General features: G+C 32.6%; 1 protein-coding gene across 1 annotated transcript in view; it reads left to right on the top strand.

Annotated features, from left to right (window-relative positions):
- sha (shavenoid) overlaps positions 1-19,677 on the top strand; it is a 152,874-nt gene extending 133,197 nt beyond the window's left edge. The window contains exons 8-9 of the mRNA XM_080158013.1: positions 16,837-17,688; positions 17,991-19,677. Coding sequence (XP_080014139.1) covers positions 16,837-17,688; positions 17,991-19,130 — 1,992 coding nt within the window. The 3' untranslated portion in view covers positions 19,131-19,677. The remainder of the gene's footprint in view (positions 1-16,836; positions 17,689-17,990) is intronic.
- Positions 19,678-20,011: the final 334 nt, after the last annotated feature.

Here is a 20,011-nt window from a genome sequence, read left to right as displayed (position 1 = left end):
TTTAAGAGTGTAGTGTAGAATAGATCTGTAGAATGAGTTCAGATTTGCAGATAAGATTTGGCGCTGCACAAACCACACGGGAAATGGCCTCGTGTCTTTAAAACAAGGACGACAACATGCATAAAAGCAAAGTTCATATAATGACACAATTAACAAACAAGCGTAAAAATACTTTTAATATCAAAGAAGGGAGCAGAATTTGATATTAGAAAACATCTTCGCTCATATATTGTAAATTGCACAAAATACAAGATACTTAAAATTTTTGTACCTACTTTGGACAGTTGTTGTTTTATACTTATAAAATAATACATTAAAGCTCTAGGAATTACCATGCTCTAATTAAAATCAGTAGAATAATTCTACCATTCAAAACATAAACATCATTCCTAACTTTTATATTATTTATTGTCACAGAATCTTCATACAAAATTATAAATATAAGAATGTTTCCAAAATCTACTTTCAAAGCTATCATTACGTCATCGGATAGACGGACGGACGGACGGACAGTTCTAAACTGAAAGAAATCTTTGTTACTAAAAATGGATATGTGTTGTTGAGTTGAAAACATGTACATATGTATACTTGTTGAGTACATGTACCTTGTACCTTGTACAACACAATATATATCAAGTGCAGCTTCACTGAAAGGAACATGTTTCATAAAAATTCTTTCCGTCTGTTAATATGATACACAAAATTACCCCTTCTGTAGATTACAATTAGTGGTTGAAAAGTTTAGATATTCAGCTTAATGAACCAACCATTCAAATTCAATAAAATATCCCAAAGTTGTCAAGCCAACGAATAAGAAAACGTTATTATAAAACTTTGGGTACTAGTGTCACTCCCTGGTGCACAGATAAAGTCTGCATATTTAAAAACGGCCTTGAAAAGTGAATGATTGTTTTATTTTTAAAAGCAATATTTTCTTTCTGAATTTAGACAATTGGAAAATTGTATGAGATTTCATTTTTTTCTCAATTGACCCATTCCTGCATGGGTCTCTACTTTACAAGATTTAAAGAAGAATAGTTCTTGTCCCTGTTAACATTTAAGGTTTAAGGACTTACAAACAATGAGTTATTAGCCTAGGTGTTTCACAGGGATAAGGGACGTGAACAATTAGTTTTTCAAATTCAGATATGAAAGAATCCTCAAGTACCAAAAGTTTTTTAAGAAGGACCGTCATGTCCAACGTAAAGTAGTTAGAATAAAAAAAGAAAGGAATTTTTATTATATAACTTAAAACGCTAGGGTATTGCAAGCTTTTAAGGGTTTAAAATCTCTAAAAAAAAACCATTTTACTTAAATATGGTTGACATATAGACTTTTTAAAATTCTGTTTCTACGTTTATAGTACGTTCTTTAAGGCTTGAGAAACTCCTATACTTCCAATGTTTACATCCCTTGTCCCTGAGTGTTTAAACAAAAATAAATAGTCTCGCTACAAATTATGGTAATAAGACAATTTTAATAAAATGTCAGTGTTGATTTTAATCTTTGAATGACTCATTACATATAAATACACACACACACACAGCAGTAAGCAAAAAAAGTGGAGGCCTTAAGGAGAGAATTAAAGTATCAAAATTAATCTTGCTTTTAACCAAAATAAAATTTTTAAAAAATTTTTTCTTGAATCTATTATTAATAAGTTTTGATATTTTTCTAAATGTATAAAGTTTGTTCTTGTTTAATTTTGCAATTATGTTATCCTTTGAAATGTGTATAACCACAAAGCAGACATAGGAATAATTACCAGCATACCATTATATATATCAACTTATAGACAGTTGGGTTAATATTGTGGATTTGTTATACACCAGAGATGAATTATCTATTAATTGTGAAGATTCTACTCATCAATGAGCATCTACTCTTTAATTAATTTTGTCGTATTCCTATGTGGGAAATATGTTGTATTATTTTTCTTATTTTTACTTAATATGCCAAAAAATGTGCAAAATATTCTCATTTGCATTTTCTACTTATTTTCTGTTACTAAAAAAGCTAAATTAATAGAATAAGACTTTTCTTTAATTAGGGAAACTTTGAACAATAATTAAAGATAATGAGAGATTGTTTGTTCTCTATATACCAAATGATGTGCATTTACCTTACTAGCTTCTAGATATAGTGTAGGATGGCGGAGGGAGAGAGAGGTGGTAGAGAGAGGTGGGAGAGAGAGTGGGGGTAATCACATAATTTATATGTGTTGCTAACTAGAATAATTGCACAAACCATCTTTAACAGTTCAGCAGTACAATGCATTTTTACTTTCTTAGTAAATTGATAAATTTTATTTAATAGACATCTTACGGCTGCCAACTTGAATTATCTAGTTAATTGCAGAATTTTCAAATTAGTGCGGTAGGGTTGCGGATTTACTTATTTGCGACAAACGAATATCCAAAAACTAGCCGAGAGTTAGGCTGTTTAATAAGATGCAACTATTGATAAAATAATAATAGACTTCGTTTTTGGATTGCCCATCTCTTGTAAAAAGTCCTTTCCCAAAATTGGAAGGCAAATAATGTATGGGGTAAAATATGCAAAATTAACCATTTTGTTGTATTTTTAAGTTTCGCCCCTAAACACCTTTTAATTTGCGCTCATTTTGCGTGAAGAAAAATAATGGGCATGCGCTGGATACCGCGGTTAAATTGTTTGCGCACCCATGACATTGCTTGCAGGTATAATCTGCACTAATGAAATAAAGAAAGGCAGAAAATGAAAAAAATTTGAACCTTTAATGGTTTTAAAGCTGTCAAAGTTCTATTATTCTTATTAGCATCAAAACCATATTAATCTTAATCTACATTTTTGTGCTCTGTATGTATCTATGGTGTTTGTTTAAATGGCTAAATGAATGTGCATATGTTTAAAGTGATCGCGAAGCTAATTTTTCAAATTGCATTTTTATTTACTTTTTCATATGTTTTAAGTAATTTTCATTGAATAATGCCTTAAAAATTCCATAAAGGTAGAAATAAATTAATTAAGAATGCCGAGATCCACTTCTCACAAAAATACCACAACAATCTGTGCACTTATAAGACTAAGGAAAAATCACCCTTTTCTTTGCTTACACATAAAAACAACGAAATTTATACTACAAAAATTTTGTTGTTCTACACCTCTTTTGAAATAAATGTTCAAACTTGGTTTACAATTAAATGTAAAACCTGCGTTAATTTCGTAAAATCAGTTACCAAATATTGATATATCTATGCAGGTACACTAACATATGAAAAATTGTTGAAATCTTCAGAAAATACATGATTTAAGAATAAATTTGGGCAAAAAGAATAAACAAATATCATTTGCTATACATATCTAGCAAAAAAATTAGCAGTCTTACTAAAGGTTTTCCATAAACAAAAGCAATCTTTTTTTTCTCCCAATTATCGGAAAAAGTCAAATTTTTCTAAATACCTGCCTATATTTAAACCCTAGATATCCAAATTTTGTTTTTTATTTAATTTTTTTTAGAGCCTTAAATTCATATTCCTACAATCAATATACATAAGTTTCAACTAAACATTATTTAAATGAAAAATCCATATAAAATAAACATTCAGGGCCCATTATTTTAAGTAGTTGTCTGTTTCATTCAACAGAGTTGGGGATTTAAAACAAAAAGGTCGTCAATTAAATAAAATCTGGATAATATATAATTTTTATCCAGTAATATCACTGTTTCATTCACACAGAGTTGGGTCTTTGAAACAAAAAGGTTGTTTATCATTGAAAATCTTGATAACATAGATCATACTTTTCAAGGACGTCCAAGCATTTTTATTGGGGGGGGGGGGGAAGAATTAAAAATTACAATTTCTGAGATGCCTACAGCATCACAAAGTTCATTTTGGGGGGAGAAATCTTTATGTCATAGAGTTAGTGACGTCTAAGCTTTTTTATTTTAAGGGGGGTAAAAATTAAAAATTTTGGGGATGCCTACCCCTTTATCCTCCACCCCCTAGGACGTCCCTGGTGATATTATGTAAAATCTCGACAACTTGGTTAAACAAGTTTATTAATTTATTGATTTATAATCATACAGATTTTGTTTATAAACCCAACTTATAGCCGTTTGTATTTCCCTCTTTCTTTCTTCGTCCCCTCTCTTACCTGTCATTGTACAAATGGTACCAACAAATTTTGTTAAGTTGAAATATAGAAACCAAACATTTTTGAATATTGTAAAAGTTGCAGTCCCTTAAGTGTATTTTAAGTTATAAGTTTGGACCAATATAGGACAATTTCAATAACTATAATAAGTAAATAATTGTATTCCCATAACTGAAAAGACATGTTATTTTATAAACTGACTTGATTTAATATCTCAGGAACCATCTTTACGTAATTTTGTTTAGTATTAAAATAAAGCCTTGCTTTAATTATTGTACATCCATATACAACAGATTTATATATAAATTTATTAAAAGAATAGAATTTGTGTGCTCTTTACCCTATTCCATGTTTTGAAGAATAAACTTTAATACAATCAAGTTCTGTGGTGTCCGTACTCTGTCTGTGTGTATGTGTGTGTGTGTTTAATTCAACCTGTCTGTACTCAAAAAACGCCTATCTTAGAAAACACTTACAGCAAAACCTTTAATTAATTCACATTTTAAAGTTTGTTTCTTTTAAATATCTTCTATAAATTTTAGTTAATTAATTAAATATAATCTAAGCAAGAATTTTACCCCAAAATAAAATAAAACCTTAATATCTGTAAAAACTTTCTCAATTGATAATAAAACTTTAAAATCCCCCAATTATGTGGGGGCCTATTCGTATTTTTAGCTCTGCAGTATGATTCCAAAAGAGAGTACAAACACACAGACAAACATCCTGTTACTTTATTAGTAACAGGATGTTTGTGTGTCTGTATATTTGTGCCAAAGGATCTCGCTGCAATCAGGTTCTTCTTAACATGGTAGATTCTCATAGGTCCCGGAAAGATTTGTCACTATTTTGGGGGAGGGTACCACCACCTTCCTAAGAGAAATCACAAGAAAACAAAAAAAATATGTTTCTTGATTTAACAAAGAGCATTCAATGAAACATAAATGTCAAACGCAACATAGACATATTTTAAATATAAAAAAAAAACATTTAAAGTACCATTAGAGGCCTCTAGGGGCGTAGCCACTAGTTAGAGCTAAAAAGCTTGGACTTTATCTTAACAATTTTTAATAAATGAATGTGTCTTTATACAAAATGAATATAATTAAGTCATATTAATGATATCAAAATATATTCTTATTAATATATTGATTGCTAAATATAAAACAATGCTTTGCTTTTTAAAATGTTTTTAGAAAAGCATTTTCTGAGATAAGCATTTTTTGAGATAGGCGTTAATTAAGATGATACATTATTGATGGTCCCGAGAATAGCTTAATTTTATAGTTTCAATTATGATATTATCAATTGCCTGTATGTATCCTGTTCAATGGTTATATTACATTTTATCATACATATACAAAGCAATTAACTGATTTTAAATGATTTTTAACGTCACATATCTAAAGCCATGTAGATATGTAGAATTAGATATTCATATAAATTTTTAAATAAAGGAAAAAATGAAAATCCAGGTACCATTATCAGTGATATTCATTACCATATATGGCTTTATTTCTGTGACCATCGGAAGAAAATTTTAAATCTATCCGTAGATAACAATTTCAACATTTTTTGGTTAGTTTAATACGGTATGTAACAAAAGCTTTTATTTCACTATAAATTTGCAAGTAAACTTCAACTAAAAGATTGTTATTTGTCGATTTTGATAGGTTTTTAGATATGTATAATAAAACACAAAATACAACGATGTTTTCAAGGGAATAAATTCGTTTTTTTAAAGTTTGATTTATTTTTAAATGGGAAGTATTTAAGACTTAATTCTCAAAAAAGTAATCTTAAAAAACATTAATCAGTGACATATATCAACTTAATTCCAGCTTCGTGAACACTTTAAGGAAGGATTCGCGGATTTCGCCATGATGGGGTACAGTAACAAGATATAATAAAATAAAAAGTTAGGTATCACATATCTCTCAAAGCACTTTTAATTAGAAAATGATATCCAAAAGGGAAACTTAAAACAGCTTTTCTCTTTGCTTGACATAATGCGTTGTGCATAGTTTTTATCTTAAAAAATCCAAAACTATTTTTTTCCCTCTATATTAAAGTTCATTGCATTTAAAGAATTTTCCTTGTTTTAAAGACAAGAATTTTCCCTAGTCAACTTGGTCTGGTTTCTCTACTCTAGTATGGCAAATTCCTTTGGTCCCCTAATGTTTATGTTGGACTGTTGTTAATTTGACAGTACTACAAAGGAAGGTGAATATTCAAGGTTGTTATATTTACATATGTAAGAGTGGTGTCCTTGTATTGCACCCACAAAGTTTTCACCAGAAAAATTTATTGGTTGAAAGTCTATCTCTCGAACAGCATAATAGATGCAATATCCCAAATTTATCCATTATTTTCAACTTATGAAAATCTTTTTTTTGCCCACTGAGTTTAGATTTCTAACCCTTATCTTTGCGAGTCTCTATTATTTCCTATCCTATAATATAAAGTATTCTGTAGCTTAAGATTTCTATAACTAATGAACCTATTAGGTTTTCCATTTTAGGAAAGCTTCCCATAGGTCCTGGGATGGTTTAGGCTAATTTGTATTTCAGATTCAAGTCTTGAATTGGTTTTAGGCTATCTTACATAATATAACACAAAATGGGCATCAAAAATACATTTTTTCGTGTAGTTATAATGCAATAAAATTTTATTTTGAAAATCAGTAATTTTTTTAAGAGTGAGGCTAATTAGTTTTCTTCAGGTGCCCTCTCCCTAACATATTCTACAATAATAAAGTCCGTATTAAACCTAACCTAAGGCTTGAAAGGCGTGATTGTAACTAGTTTAATAATAAGATAAATAATGTTAATTACTAAATAATAAAAGGGCTGCCGTAGCCTATATATAATGAATTATATAGTTGTGAAGCTACTCAATAATTAGAGAGTTTCCGTATGCAAGCACACCTTCCGTCCATAATACCAGACACTTGAAATTGACTTGTTTTGTTTGTTAGTAGATTTTAAAAACATAAAGGGTTTAAAAACTAAGCCCAGCAAAAATGATTCGTTGGCATTACCAGCTAAATATAACCTACATCTGTTATGGCTATTTTGGTACAAAATAACTTTTTATAATAAGAAATGTTTAGTTTGTCATTGCTACGCTCCTTACGGCCATAATTATTCTTGCTTAAATATAATTAGATAGAAATTTAAAATTATGTGAAAATTGTAGAATTGTCCATTTGATTTGATTGTGCTCAGTAGATTAAGGTGTTCTCTAAATACTGTATAGAAATGGGAGTAGAAAATACGAGGATATCAAGTCAGGGGGAAAATTATCGTCATATTAGCTTGTTAACTCGTTTATTGGTAAGTTTGTTCATCCAGTACGAAGGGAGGGTATGGGGTAAAGGGGGAATAGTTATTTTAGCTCGCCACAAGTGTCACTTTATTAGAGAACATGAAAATCTGGTGTAAGATCCAAGTTATGATATATTCAAATGTATAGACTGCATGGACGATTTTTCGACATTCAATGTATAATTATGTCGACTTTATAGCTGACATAAAAAGTGGTCAATGTTGATTTTTTATCGACATGACGTTATAGTCTTATATTGATAATAGTCACACAGGGATAACAGATTGATTTTAACGATTCATAGGACAACATCTGATTCTGACATGTAACAAGAGTCAGAAGGTCTGTCTGTGTGTTTGTACCGCAAGATCTTACTACCAACAGTATCTATATGGTTGTTATTTTCAGTAAAGCTTCGTATATGCCATTTGTAGAAGAGTAACACCACCCTCCCAAAAGAAATATACCTCAGATAAAAAACTTCGCCCCCCACCCCTCAAAAAATTTAAAATTCAATGTAGTGGACTGAGCCCCTCCCCCAACCTCTAATGTGCCCCTATAGGCTTCTAAAGGCGCAGGTGCTCTTGTAAAAAAAATATTATTCATATTTGTTTGGACACTTATCCACTCCTGGTAAATAAAGTAATTTTACCCTTCTTACATTTTCTTTATTTTCACATTTTAATTTCTCCACCCTTTACGTAGTCTATCAAGGTTATATAGAAAAGTCTACCAGATAAAATGAGTAACTTTAATTAGTATGTTTGTTGGTACGTGTGTCTGTACGTTTGTTTTTCTAATCCTGCAGAAGTCATTAATTTTCGAGAGAGGTCACTGGCGGTAGAATAAATCTACCAAAAGCAGAATTTTACAATGAATAAGTTTTACACTTTCACCTAAATTGTTAAAATCTCGTTTTCGCTGCGCTACTTGTGGGCATAATTTTTTTTATGGTGTCTTGATATATGTAGTATATTTTAATGCTTTCCTCTTTAATCTTTTTTATTACAAAAATGTGTTTAAACCTCAACCTGACTACTTTATTTATTGCCCTGTCTGTTACATATAAACATCTCAATTATAAGATAACTCCAGGCTAAATATATTGTATATATAATTGTGATAACTACCCCACCACCTTATTATTATTTATACAAATTATATCAAGGGTTAAGTCAGCGATTTAGGGTTAGCTTTATGGAAAAAATGTAACTTTTCGCCAATCAAAATATTATAAAAGAAAATAATTTTGAAAATCTCCGAATCTGTGGTAATCTAATCCTCAATTTCCCCCCCCCCCCCCTAAAATTTTCAAGCTACCAAAGGTTGAATGTAACACACATTAATTCCCGAGAGAATTAGTTTCTTTGCCATTGTCCTATTCCTATTTCCCTGGTAAATATAGGACATATTTTTACGGTGAACTGAAATTAGTTTCCGAATGTGAACACATTTTCCTAGGTGTTTCCCAATCCTATCTCAATATTTGCTACTAGCTAAAAAACCTTCAAACTTCCCAAAAAAAATCTAAATTTGAAAAATTAAAACTTTGAATGTATAATGTATAAATCGTTAATACATTCAAATTTTGATTATTTTTTTGAAGTTTGAAGGTTTTTTAGCTAGTAGCAAATATTGAGATAGGATTGGGAAACACCTAGGAAAATGTGTTCACATTCGGAAACTAATTTCAGTTCACCATTTTTACATATACGGTATATAATCTATACACCTATGTAAACTATTATTTTTGTTGGCACTTAAAAATAGGTTTTTATGTTTTCTATAATATCCACTACGATTCATAATAAGTATATGAGTTTTACACATACAGGGTGCGCCACATAAATCCGGACTTTTTCTTATTTTTAAAAAAATAAACATAAAATCGTCAATTTAAAAGATTTTATTGAATTTTAAAAACTGGGAAGCAATCTAGCTATATGACTATTAGATTATTCAATAAATTTGCCGCCAGCCTCAATCACCGCCTCTACCCGCCCCCTGAACCGCCCCCAGACCCTGGTCACCATGTCCCTGTCCAAGCTGGCGAAGTTCTCCTTCATAGTGGCAATGAAGGAGGTCTTTGTGGTATGGGCGCGTCTATTGGTTCATGCTTTAATGGTGCTCCAGGCCCAAAAGTCAATTGGATGAAGATCGGGGCTGCTGGGAGGCCATATCTCCTTAGGGACGTGAGTAACTGCAGGATCCAAATTCACCCATCTTTCAAGCTACCCTTCGACACGGCGGCTCTCATTTGGGCCACAATTAAGCTAGAATAACGTGCAATACCTTTTTGGAAATGGCATGAAGATTAAGCTAGGGTTATCATCGCAACACATAGTCTAAAACGAGTTTTAAGGTTACAAATGGGCCCATGTAGTCGAGAACCGAGAAATTTTCACGAATTTTTACGATTTTTGACGTTTTTGACCTCTCAAAATCTGCCACGTTTCACTTTGATGGAGTACTACGGCCAAGCCATTTCAGATAGAGAGCTCTAGTCTTTTTTAGTGTCTTACTTATGTATCTAACAGTATCCCCAGCAAGTTGTATAACTCTACCTCACCTACAGATGGGCTGAGGTCAGATTTAGTGGGCCCTAGTCAAGAATCCAGGGTAAACTATCAGCGCGTTTCGATTCTGCCATGTTGAACATAAGCGCTGCCAGCTTGGAGAACACGTCCTCCATCGTCTAAAAATTTTTTATGGGCAAAAAGATAACTACCCAAGCTTTTTATAGTGTGGTCAAACGTCATGATTGGTCAAGTAGTTTTGGTGCTATGGCCATTTGAAAAAAGTCCGGATTTATGTGGCGCACCCTGTAGTTTATATTTAGAAACAAAGAAAAAAAGCCTTTAAAAAGTTATTCACATCAAAATCTTTAAGATTATGATTTAAAAATGAATATCACAATTTTTAATGATTTACGAAAAGAAATTTCAAAAGATTATTTAGCTTTGACTTACTTATATTATCAAAGAAGGCCACTCAAATACAATTTTAACCTTACAAATACCCTTTCGAAAGAGAAAAGTGACGTATCATAATAAGTAGTAAGCTTTTATTGTCTGTAGCGAAGGATCTCGTTTATTGCTGAACCGATATGGTTCTCCTTTACAGTGAAGCTTCTTTTAGGTCTTGAGGTGGTTTAAGGCTTTGGTTTTATAAATAAGTCTGGGTATGGTTTTAGGCTATTTTTCTGCCCTCCCATATCCATTTGAATTAAGATTCCCTAGATGTTAGAGATGCAGTTTAAAATGTTATCATAAGGAACCAATCTCTATATTAACAAATATTTTTCAATGCTTACAAACAAGGACAACTTTGTTCAAATGCAACAAACCTAATAAAAACAAGAATAATGACACAGAAATGAGAGGATAGCACACAAAATAAGGACATCAATGTGTTAAATTTTGCCTTTTGTAACTTGTAACTATTAAACGGTTGTAGATTAATTATGCCATGGTCTTTAATTTCTTTCAATTCAAAGAGTTAAAATGTACATTATCTATAAAAATAAGATAAGATTATGTTTGTTACAGAGAAGCTATAGTATGTTCGATAGCTTTCTAGAGATAGACAAGACAACATTATTTATTAAATTGTACTATCACTTCTGCATATTTTGTAAAATTCACAGTGTTAAATAATCGCAAAAAGATACACTAGAAAATTGATTTGAGAGAATGTTTTATAATAAATGTAAGGAATGAGGAAGGGGTAGCTTTTTGTTATACGTTAGATAGCGACTCTAATTATCTTATATTGTGAGACGTTTGGCGGTTGTGATGATACACCATTAAATTTTTTCCCATTTACCCACGACTCTCCTAAATACATGAGAATTTAGATTCGCTTAGTGATTTTAACCCTATCATGATAAGGTTCAAAGAGAGAGAGAGAGAGAGAGAGAGAGAGAGAGAGAGAGAGAGAGAGAGAGAGAGAGAGAGAGAGAGAGAGAGAGAGAGAGATTGCATTTGAGAGAGAAAGAGAGAGAAAGTAGAGAGAGACACAGAGAGAAAGGAAAAAGGGAGAAAAATGGAGATTTTAGAGTTTTTTAAGCTGATTGTCGCAATTTATTTAGACTTAGATAAATGGAAAAGAAAATATTCTTGGTTATAATATATATACTTTCTAGCTAATCAGTAAATCTACTTGATTTTTTTTATTCCATTTGGACTATCTCTTATCATTTGACTGGCTTTTACATTCTCAATGAAAAATAAATTTTAGATGTTTATCTACAAGCAAAAATTTTAAAAGCAATTATAGAAATAAACCATTATAGTATACATGATACAATCAAAAAGGAAATTAAACGTTTGTTAGTTGAATTTCATTTGATGAAATATTTTTTTTTCTTTGCGTTTTACAAAAGTATTTGTAATAATAATTAGTAACAAAGGTACTTAAACGTTGTTCTCGTTTTTGATATTATTGCTACAGTGAAGAAAATTGTTCTTGTCTAATCATATGCGAGAAACAAGGATGAATCAATAAGTAGCGAAGCACTAAAAAATCATTGATGGACAAACGGACAACATGAGTTATAGAGTATTGGTCAGACCGACGAACGAAAGTGATTTTTTTTCTCTTTTGAAACTGGTATCCTCACCATAAAACCAACAGTCTTTCTTATATAGCAGCTGAGACAATCACATTGACCCCATAGCGTTATTAACTGATGGATGGACAAACGAACGAAGGAATATACACATGGAGTTGCTACTCTTTTCAAAATGGATTGAAAATGAAAACTATTTTGCTTTGTGTTATGGTCAAACTCGGTTAACCATTGGAATATTAATTATAGGATCCACATTTTTAATTGCCCTTCTTTCCAGAGATCCTGGGGGATACGGCAATAGACAATAAATTAATTGTACATTAAACTTCCAATTATGATAAACAGAACTGCCCCTTCTCTATATTGAAGTTTGGACGCTGATAGTTTCTTACAACCAACAAAGATAATAACATTAACAACGTTCTTAAACCAACGGTTTTTTTTATAAAACTTTATATAATTTACGTTCGATGTCCCTCCATCCCTGCCTTTTATCTCTTATTCCAAATATTCGTCAATATATTTTCAATCACTAGTAAAAAAACCACCCCCCTTCCTTACTTTTTTAATAGAAAGAAAATAATAGTCACTATACTTCTTTTAAAGTCAGGTTAGGGTGTTTTGGGGGTAAGAGCTCCATGGAGTAGCCATTAAAGTATTTTTGAAATTTAAATAAAATATGGGGGGGGGTATTTTTCGTAGTCTATTCAAAATGTAGGATGCTACTAAATATCCTAAAGTACCCTTATTTTTCAAATGTTTTTTTTATTAACGCATCCATTCCCTATAACTGGATCTGGTCTAGATCGATCTATTTTTAAAAAGTTTAGAATAATTTTGTTCCAATATAAATAATATTTTTAAGTTTAATAATAAGTTTATATCTGCCTAGTTGCTTGTGAACATAAAGGTCCTTGTTTTTTTCTAAAATGCACAAACAAACATTACAGACACACACACACACACACACACACACATACATATGAAGAATATCTTCTTTGCATACTATTAGAATTCATAAATACCTTAGAATAAATAAAAGTAGAAAATTAGGAAATAGTATTAAAATGAAAATAGTTTTTCCCTCATTGCATAGTAACTTTAAAGCTATTAATCATAATCTAGGAAAAAACATTTTATTTTAAAAAAAGAGAAACTTATTTCAATTTTTAATTTAGTTTAAACTGTTTCTTACTATTCTATCTTTTATTTTAGCAATTTATGATGACGAGAATTTTAATTGTTTTTTTTTCTTTACTCCTCTCTTTTTTACTCTTTTTAAAAGCGAAGCTTTTCTATAATTCGGTCCGTCCGTCCGTCCGTAACGGATAGCTTTTTTCGTTAATTTAGGCATGTTAGAATTGTCCTATCGATTTCAAATTTTGCATGGTGATTCCTTTAATAGTTTGGTACGATTTAGAAAGCGTAGCAACTATATAATCATCACTAAAATGTTCGTACGTCCATTTTAAACATGTTGATTTTTTTACTTTTTTAACAACAAATTTTTATGTGATCTAATCATCCGATTGATCTGATTTTTGGTATATTGATTCCTGGGACAATAAAGTATAATATAATCAGCGAAGCAACTCTATAATCAAGTCCTAAAAATGTTAGTATGTCCATAAACATTATTCTGAATGAAGCAGTTTTTTAACAAATTTACTTACAATTTTGCTTTGATTCTTATACATTTATATTATTATATTATGATTATTCAGTTCTGACACTGTACAAGTGTTAATGTCCGTTTGTCCTACCGTTTCAGTGCTTCGCTTTTATGGATGTTGTCATCCTTGTTAATATATTCCTTCACTATCTTCAATTTTTGGTAGCTTAGCTGCTCTATATGTATATTTTGTCGGTTTGTCCTGTTAAAAATTTTGGCTAACAAGCAACTCAGCATCAACTAATATAATTTACTTTTTTGTTAAGTCTTCTTTAGTGTTATTTTATTTCTAGATTGGAAATGTAATTTACTTGTTTTATTCATGAATAAACTTTAGAAAATTCTCAAATGAAAACCCATGGACATTAGAATCAAGATATTTGAAAAAATATGTTTCCTTACCTAAGTATGCTTTCTTTCTTGTTAAAACACTTCCCACTCTAAACCATTAAAAAAATCGCCTACATTTAAGCATCCATAATTTACTAAATAATTTTCACAATTTTCCCTCGACATTTGGTCAAAACAAATCATATAACAAAAGAAGAAAAACAAGAAAAAGATCTTTAATTCACAAGTGGCGAAGCTACAATTACAATAAGCTAGAAAAAAGTTATAAATAGCATTCTCTTTTATACAATAAAAGTTTAAATGTTGATAAAAAGTTGCCATGTCTGACATAGAATATACCTAATAGATATTCTAATGAAAACATACTTGCTTATATCGACACAATACCAATACAACCCTTAAAAGATTTGAGTCTGTCTCTGTGTTAGAGGCGAAGATTTACTAGTCTTTTCAGGTATACGCAGGCGTATGAAACAAAGCGGAAGAGTGTCGCAATGTATAGACGGACGAGCAGACATTCACCTATTGAAAGAGTAGCTTCGCTTTTAGATAGAAAAATTGAGACAATAGTCCAAGATATACAATCAAATTTTATTTTATGCACATTTAAATCTTCTAAAAATGGAGATTTTCAATTTTAGAACATAAAATTAGATGAAATAAAAGTTTAGCTCAGAGGGCAAAACCTGATTTATATTTTTAATAGCGCAGCTACTCTTGTATTAGGGTTAGTACGTCATAAGCAAGTAAGTAGGTATATCCATTGGCGTCCACAGAAATTTGCTCCAGTGATGTTAGCCATAGGGGAATCTTTTTTTAGTTTTTAGGGGAGTGTTAAAAAAAACTTTAACACAACAATAGTGGATAGTTTTTGTGTGTCGCTAATGATAATTTTGTCATCCTTGTTGTTTAACACTTTTATTGTATCATAAAACCTAAAAACAAAACTGAAGAATTTCACCCTTTTTTCTAATTCAATCTATTCTTCCCTTTTTTTGGCATAAATGTCATGTTAAAACTTTCCAAATGCGTATTAAAAGTCAGATATTATGTAAAACGTTAGAAAAACAAGGATGACAACATCCATAAAAGCGAAGCACTGAAACGGTAGGACAAACGGACATTAACACTTGTATAGTGTCTGAACTGAATAATCAGAATATAAAAGTATGAAAAGAGTCGAATCAAAATTGTAAGTAAATTTGTTGAAAAACTGCTTGATACAGAATAATGTTTTAGACATACTAACATTTTTAGGACTTGATTATAGAGTTGCTTTGCTTATACTATTGTTCTTTGTTGTCCCAGGAATCAATATACTAAAAATCAGATCAAACAGGAATCATCATGCAAAGTTTGAAATCGATAGAACAATTCTAACATGCCTAAATTAACGAATAAAAGCTATCTATCTCGGACGGACGTACGGACGGACGGACCGACCCTAATTATAGAAAAGCTTTGCTTTTAAAAAGATCAGACTTAATTTGGGTTTAACCTTTTAGCTTTTAGAATAGAAATTTTTTCAATAATTAAGTCAATTTAAGCTAAAACTCACAGAGAAATTTGCATATAGGATATGTAAATGGAGGACAAAACAACTTTCCCTCCACTTTTACCTCTTAAAATCTATGTGAAATTGAAAAGTATTGTCTCTATAACTAATTTTAAAAAATGTATATTGACTAAATGATATTAAAGGGATAAGACAATGGACGATAAATTCATGTTCACCCTCATTAACAATGTATACAGCCAAATCGATATTGAATAAAAGCCAACAAATAAGAGGTCGTTAAAACTATTGGTACCATATTATAATTCAAAGTCCAATAATAAAATATCATGGGTGTTCGAGAATAATCACACTCGACCTTATTATCGACCTAAAACATTTCGTAATAACTATCTTGATAATTACTGAACACCATGATTTTATCGAACACAATCGTGCTTGATTTTTTATTCAATCCAATTTTTTAAGATGCACATTTTATATTGTTGACGGAACTTGATAAATTTTTCTTTTTCTTATCAGTTCTCAGATTTCACCCCCCCCCCCCTCCCCCTCCCTTGATCTTGATCTTGATTTGTTGCCGTGTTTTATGAAAATAGTTCAAAGTTGAAAGTATATTTGCACTGTAAAAAATTCAAGATAAAATATTTATTAAAGCCGGATTCAAGCCATACCAAAAAATCATGTATAGCGTCGTATCACAGACAATTTTCCACGAATATTAAGATTAAAATAATAAGATCATTATCAGTTTTCATTTTAATATCCGCGGAAAGCTGTCTATAATATGATGCGATAAATAACTAATCCATTCATTTATAATAAATTCAAGTTTGTGTTTTTTTATAGTATATTATAGTGTTCATGTTGTTTGCAATTTTAAATCAGGATAATGTTCGCAAGGGCAAGGTTACACACATATTTTTAAATACACACACACACACACACACACACGCATACACACTTTCGTATATTAGAGGCTTTTGCAGAAAATAACAAGATATAATTTTAATTGTGGTTTGGTTTCTCCCCCTCTCATATCTCCCCACCAACCATCTTAGCCTCAAGGGTCATCAACGTAATTAATTACCCTATTAACTAACTTTTTTTAAAAAGGAAAAAAAGTGCACCGTGCATTTTTATGTCCATTTAAAATTCATCTAATTTATTTCCCTAAGTAGTAACATTCAGCACTCTAAAAGCGAAAAAAAATAACAAATTTTTTAACGAAAAATTAATGTTTCTTTTTTTTTGTTTCAGAAAACTGGTTCCGTGTCCGGCTCCGAATCTGATGCCTCCGTGGTTCTTGAGATGAATGAAAAGCTACTTGAGGCGCACAAGAAGGTCGTGCAGAACAAGCTTAACCGCGAGGTTGCCCGCACCATCCATGATTCCGCTGCAGACGCGGCTGCCGCAGCAAATGGGGATGTTATAATGGATCAACAGCGGTTGCACATGATGCGCATGCAACAGCACCAGCACCAGGTAGCTGCGGCCATGCACGCCGCTGCTGCTAGGCGCCTTCAAGGCGGCAGTGGACAATTGGTTGGTGTACACCATGGATTTGCGCCAAATCTGGAAGGTATCCCAGAGGAGCACAGTAGGGCTAACACTCTTAAGACAAAGGATGAAGATGAGGATGGTGCAGAGAATGTTGGCGGAAATGATGACTCACATGACGGCGGTAGCAAGGGATCCAAGGGCTCGATGAAGAGCAACAAGACGGATACAACTGGATCAGCCGGATCCTCCGGCTCCCAGCCGACACTGAAGAAGCATAGCTCCAGCGATCCGCACAGCATCGACTCTGGCATCCAGACCAGGCCCAGCAGTGTCAGCGACCTCAGTGACAACCACAGTGACAGCACAGTTGATGTGGCCACATCCAATGAGATTGACAGTGATGATGACACTGTCGACGTGGCAGATGATTCTGATATCAATGACGGAGATGAGACAGATTCATTTACCTATGTTGATAGTCCTATCAGCAAGTCTGTGCTGCAGTCAGCTGCCCATAACTCACAGCACTTCAACGAGACGAGCAACAAGGTTGCCAGGAGGCGCAACAAGGATTTCCTCAGTGAAATTTACAATACTGAAGTTTTAAAGGTAAAACTATTCTTACTTCCCATTCAGCAATGACCATGAAGTAGCGCAACAACAATAAACTAACATATTGATGAAAAGGAGAAATAAAATAGCAGAAAAGCAGGATTGTTTAATATTCTAAAACCAATTAAGTATAAGGACATATAATATTTTATAGTGGATGTGCTCCTACAGATTTTACAAATATTGATTTAAGATACGTATATGTAACCTTTCGGATGAGATAATGAAAGCACTATTTCAATTGATTATGATTAATGGATTTTTATGCTTATTGATTGATTTATATTTATTATGTGCAGGTGCCGCGTATGAGAGGAGGAACTGACACAGAGAGTGTTTACTCAACAAACAGCAACATTAACAACAACAGAAAAGAATTTGAATACGACAGTCTGGATATGAACAACAGGTCAAAACTACGCGATATTTACACAAATCCTGCGTTGACTACCACCGGCAACAACCATGGTGCAATGAACAGACGCAATACCGCTGCCAAGGCCTCTGGTGATCCTAAGGACGACTATGAAGTGGTCAACGTTGCTGACCGCCACCAGTTTGGCCGTTTTGCAAACGGACACGGTCATAAATATGACAATGGCGCTGACAATGATCATTATGGTACCAACAATGGTCATCATAAGAATGATAATGTTGCTGAGGTGTATATCAACAACGAGTATACTGAGGATGGTATATGGCAAGGTGGTAATGCTGTCACTGGCAGTGAGAGCGCCGACGAGGAGGCGGAGCCTAAGAACTATGAATATTCTGCAGCCGGGGAGCGGATGCTTATATCCATATCAGGCGATAATGAATCTGTTTACTCAAACAAGATTTTAATTTCTGTAAACAATCATGACTCTGGACAGTCAAGAGGACACCACAGCAAGCCAAACTCTCCCAACGCAGAGCTGTACTTTGACCAAGATACCCTAGAGAGGTCAAACTTCCCTGAACGTCCTATGCGCGGCCAAGAGTACAGAAATGATCTGGCTGATAGAAACAGCAGGGGTAAGAATATTTACAAACTGAAAGTCAGCAATAACGAGGAGGTGTCACCAAATGTCACTCCAGTTAACTCCAAGCAGAAAAACGGCGGCTTTTACCTGTTTAATGATGCTGACCGCAATTCTAGTCCCAGCCACGCGGGTCATGTTAACGGAACGCCGTTGAGGTCTCTTCCCGGTAACGGCGGCCTCCACCGTTCTTCGCCAAGTCACTCTATAAACAACCTAAATCAACATCACCCGACTGTCGATAAACCCTCATTACCGCCGAAAACCCGTGGAATGCCAAAACTACCGCCAAAGCCTATGCATAACGGTAATGGCGGGGCAAGCCCCAACACCAATACTCTACCATCATCTACCGGTACACCGCCACGGATAGGGCAGAGACCGTTACCGCCGCCCCCGCCTCCACCCCCGGGGAACTAGAACAATAATGTTGAACCAATCACAAAAGTGCCAATTTAATGTGCAAAATAGAATATTATTAAAAAACGGACAATAAAAATTAGAATACATTCATTTAAATGATAATGTATATACGTAATGATATGTATATAAAATTCAAAGTAGTCAAACTGAATCAAAAAAAGAAAAAGTAAAACTTTAATCTTTATAGAACGGTGTGAGTTGAGATATAATAACAATTTATTTTGAGTGATATTGTTTTAAACTGCATTATTTATTTATTTAGAGACATTTATATATATTTTACACAACGATATATCTTAATGTAAAGGGACTAAACATCCCACGCAATAGACGTACACAAACACAGCTATTGTTAAAAATATCTTTGGTTGTTGCAAATAAGTGTGATCTGTATAAGAATGTATATGTTGTACATACAGACAGACACAGATGTACAAACACTTACAACAGACACAAAGATAGACAGCAACGCCAACCCCCACAAATAATAATATTACGCTATACTAGTCCACAGATGGTTACAATTCACCCAAAATTGTGCACAAACCCAGCACAACTTTAATACTGCATATCAAGTGCAAAACCAAAATATTTTTGTGAATAATTCCCCATTCGTTGCAAAGCATATTTCTTTGTAGAAAAAAACAGACTTTTCTTTGAAAATTTTGTTATATGGTGATATAAATGACGGATTAAACGTCTGACTTTGCGCGAAAATTCTCGCTAGACATGGATTAGCTTGCGCATAAGAAGAATATATACAATACCCTGCGTGTGCCAAAATTTATAAAGAAAAACAGTGTGTGCAAAATATTAATAGCACATGAAGCTAGTCATAATAAAAACACACTATTGTGTTGTCCTATGTAATTTTTCAT

This window comes from Acartia tonsa, chromosome 4 (genome assembly GCF_053477335.1).
Source record: "Acartia tonsa isolate MP-2025a chromosome 4, ASM5347733v1, whole genome shotgun sequence".
NCBI lineage: Eukaryota > Metazoa > Arthropoda > Copepoda > Calanoida > Acartiidae > Acartia > Acartia tonsa.
This window is presented reverse-complemented; position numbering and strand designations above follow the sequence as displayed.